The sequence below is a fragment of the Corvus moneduloides genome, chromosome 8, assembly GCF_009650955.1.
Source record: "Corvus moneduloides isolate bCorMon1 chromosome 8, bCorMon1.pri, whole genome shotgun sequence".
In the NCBI taxonomy this organism is placed as follows: domain Eukaryota; kingdom Metazoa; phylum Chordata; class Aves; order Passeriformes; family Corvidae; genus Corvus; species Corvus moneduloides.
Genome location: NC_045483.1, coordinates 4,177,501 through 4,180,871, shown reverse-complemented (window position 1 = coordinate 4,180,871; position 3,371 = coordinate 4,177,501). Strand labels below are relative to the sequence as shown.

At 58.4% G+C, this 3,371-nt stretch overlaps 1 protein-coding gene across 1 annotated transcript; it reads left to right on the top strand.

Moving 5' to 3' along the window:
• Positions 1-288: 288 nt before the first annotated feature.
• HMX3 (H6 family homeobox 3) lies at positions 289-2,975 on the top strand. Its single transcript, XM_032117087.1, has 2 exons — positions 289-641; positions 879-2,975. The coding sequence occupies exons 1-2, from the start codon at positions 326-328 to the stop codon at positions 1,484-1,486; spliced, it is 924 nt and encodes a 307-aa protein (XP_031972978.1). The 5' UTR covers positions 289-325; the 3' UTR covers positions 1,487-2,975.
• The last annotated feature ends 396 nt before the right edge of the window (positions 2,976-3,371 follow it).

The window sequence follows — 3,371 nt, the reverse complement described above, 5'->3', positions numbered from 1 at the left end:
GCGGAACGGGGATGACATTTTGATTTCACCATTAGCATCCGGCGCCAGGTTGACGCAGCAGCAGCGGCGGCGGGAGGCGGCGGCGGCAGAGACGACCCCGGCTCTCCGCCTGCCCGCAGCAGCCCCCCGGTGCCGCGGGCTGCGCGGGTCCCCCCGGCCCCCCGCCCTGCCGCCCCCCCATGCGAGGGGCCCCCGGCCGGCCCCGCCGCCGCGCTCCCACGCCGCCCCGCCGCGCCTGTCCCCCGCGCCGCCGGGAGCCGCCACCTGCGCGCCGGGCGCGGGCTGCGGGGCCAGCGGCGGCCAGGAGCCGGGCGGGCAGCGGAGGATGCCGGAGACCGGGCAGGAGCCACCCAGCGCCCCTCCGCCGCCCCCCAAGGAGTCCTTCTACATCAAGAACCTGCTCAACGGTGGCCCCCCCAAGGCGCCCCCCAAGCAGCCGCGGGCGCTGTTCGCCCCCTCGGGCAAGGCGGCGGTGGACGGCGCCGGCTTCGCCCTCTCGCAGGTGGGCGACCTCGCCTTCCCCCGCTTCGAGATCCCGGCGCCGCGCTTCGCCCTGAGCGCCCACTGCCTGGAGCGCGCCCAGACCTGGTGGTACCCCTACGCCCTGACGCCGGCCGGAGCCCACCTGCCCCGCACGGAAGGTACCGCTCCCCGCAACTTCCATCACTCTTTCCTTCCCTCCCTCTCTGCCCGGCGGGGCGGCGGCCGTGGGGACCGGGGGCGGCGGGGCGAGGGGTGCAGCTGGCGCTGGGGTGACACGGGGGGTCCGGCCGGCTCGTCCCGTTCCCCCTGACGGGACGCGGGGCCTGGGTGGTGAAGGTGTCTCTTCGTGTCCCTCATCTCCCCCCTTCATGCCCCGCTTCGTCCTTCCTATCCAGCCGCAGAGAAATCCCTGCTGAGGGACTCGTCCCCCGCCTCGGGCACCGACCGGGACTCCCCGGAGCCGCTGCTGAAGGCGGAGGGGGAGCAGAAGGAGCTGGACTCCAAGAGCCCCGACGAGATCGTCCTGGAGGAGAGCGACTCGGAGGAGGCGAAGAAAGAGGGAGGCGCGGAGGACTGGAAGAAGCGGGAGGAGAGCCCGGAGAAGAAACCGTGCCGCAAGAAGAAGACGCGCACGGTGTTCAGCCGCTCGCAGGTCTTCCAGCTGGAGTCCACCTTCGACATGAAGCGCTACCTGAGCAGCTCGGAGCGGGCCGGCCTGGCCGCCTCGCTGCACCTGACAGAGACCCAGGTGAAGATTTGGTTCCAGAACCGCCGCAACAAGTGGAAGCGGCAGCTGGCGGCCGAGCTGGAGGCGGCCAACCTGAGCCACGCGGCCGCGCAGCGCATCGTCCGCGTCCCCATCCTCTACCACGAGAACTCGGGCGCGGAGGGGGGCGCGGGGGGCGGCGGAGCCCCCGGCACGCAGCCCCTGCTCACCTTCCCTCACCCCGTCTACTATTCCCACCCCGTGGTCACCTCCGTGCCGCTCCTGCGGCCCGTCTGAGCCCGGCCGCCGCTGCGCGGAGGGGCGCGGAGAGGCGCGCAAGTCACCCGCCCGCTTGTAAGTACTGCAGCCCCTCGTGCGAGTCACCCGGCCGGCGTCTGCGGAGCGGGGGGGACTGCGGGGACACGGGTGCGGGGCTGGGGGGACCCCTCGGCGGGTGGTGATAGGAGGAAAGTCGCGAAAATTTAGGAAAAAGTAAAAAAGAAATAAAAAGGAAAATGGCGGGGGGAGGGAAACGAAAATGAGGAAAACGAAAACGGGGACTTGTAGAGAATCCTGGAGCTGTCACACCTTTTGTAAACGTGGATGAAAACCGCGATGGTCTCTGTGGCTTTAGTTTATTTTTGTAAAAAAAAAAAAAAAAAAAGAAAAAAAGAAAAAAAAAAGAAAAAAAAGGGGGAAAAAAAGGGATAGTAATAAAAAATGAATGGTCCCAGGCCACTCCTCGAGATTTGCCAAACGCTAACGGGAAGCTGAATTTCTGTTCCTTTCGGACCTCTCCTTCTGCCTCCAAATAATTGTTCAGGCTCCTGATCCTGTCGTGACTCAAACTTCATCGACCACGGCTTTTCGTTTAAGCAGACCTTTGCCTCTTTGCTTGCCCACGTTTTGTACCTTTCGGTTTCTGTCATGAGACTTTCACGAGCAAGAAATACAGCCTCAAAGTGAACGGTTAAATACACCCGCACGCTTTGAGCGACCCATTATTTATTATCGTTTACTTAGACATTTTTAATTCCTGTTTATAATTCTTGTTTTCCTAGTTGTCGGGTTGTTTCGGGTTTTTTTCCTTGTAAAGGTATTTCGGTATCTGGGGGGGAAAAAAAAATCTGTACCCTTTTGCTTTCTTTTGTAATACTAATTATTATTATTATTATTAATATTATTGTACTTTTGAACTGTGCAATATTGTACGATGATTCTTAAAGCACTGCTTTTATTTGAATGGTGAGGAAAGGGTTTTTAGCATTGTAAAATTGCGTTTCTTCATGTTGTGCAAAATAAATAAAAGAGAATTAAGGGGGAAGGAAAGTGAGAAGAGAGGAGCAGGGCATGGGAATTAGCATCAGCCCAGCTTATGCGAATAAATAAGGGAGATTCGGTGAGCTGGGCGCTTTAAGTGAAGGACAATCAACTTTAGGGTAATTTTAATTTATTTGATATGATGTACAGTTTTCTTCTAAAGTCCATTGAGTACGTGGATTTTAATAGGCAGAAATCAAGCGAGGAGTGGACACCTCTAGTCTCTCTCTGTCTTAGTGTCTGCTCACCTGTTGTCTGACAATTGTTTGCTGTCTTCCCAAGGGTTTGGGTTGGTTGGTTTCTTTTCTTTGTTTCATTTTAAATTTTGTTTCCCCCTTTCGGTTGTTCTGTCTGCCCTCTCGCTTTCTGTTAGGGATCGGTCCTATTTTTAAAACAGCCTATATTGTTATAAACTTAATGTTGTGGTGGAAAAAAAAAAAATCAATAAAACCCGTTCCTTATCATTTTTAAAGTGTGGTTTCGGGCGGAAAAAAAAAAGAAGATAAATAAACAACAATAAAATATGAAAAAAAAAAATAGAAACAACAAAACCAAATAACCCAAGGGGTTGTCTGTGAGCGCTGCCGCCTTGCTCGGCCGGGGCTGCGGGCCGGGGCACGGAGCCGATCCCGCCGGGGCTCCTTGGAGCGGGTATCCAGAGGCTCCCTCCGCCGGGAAGGGGATGGGGAGCGTGGGGACTTTTCCCAGCCCCAGCGCAGCGGGGTCACGGTGCCCGGGTTACCCCGAGCGAGGGCTCGCAGCCTCCCGGGGAGGTCCCCGGGAACTCGCGGGGGCAGCGGGGGGGCCCTTCCCACGGGAGCGCCGCCTCCCCTCCCCGAGGGCTTCCCCAGAACTTCTGGCC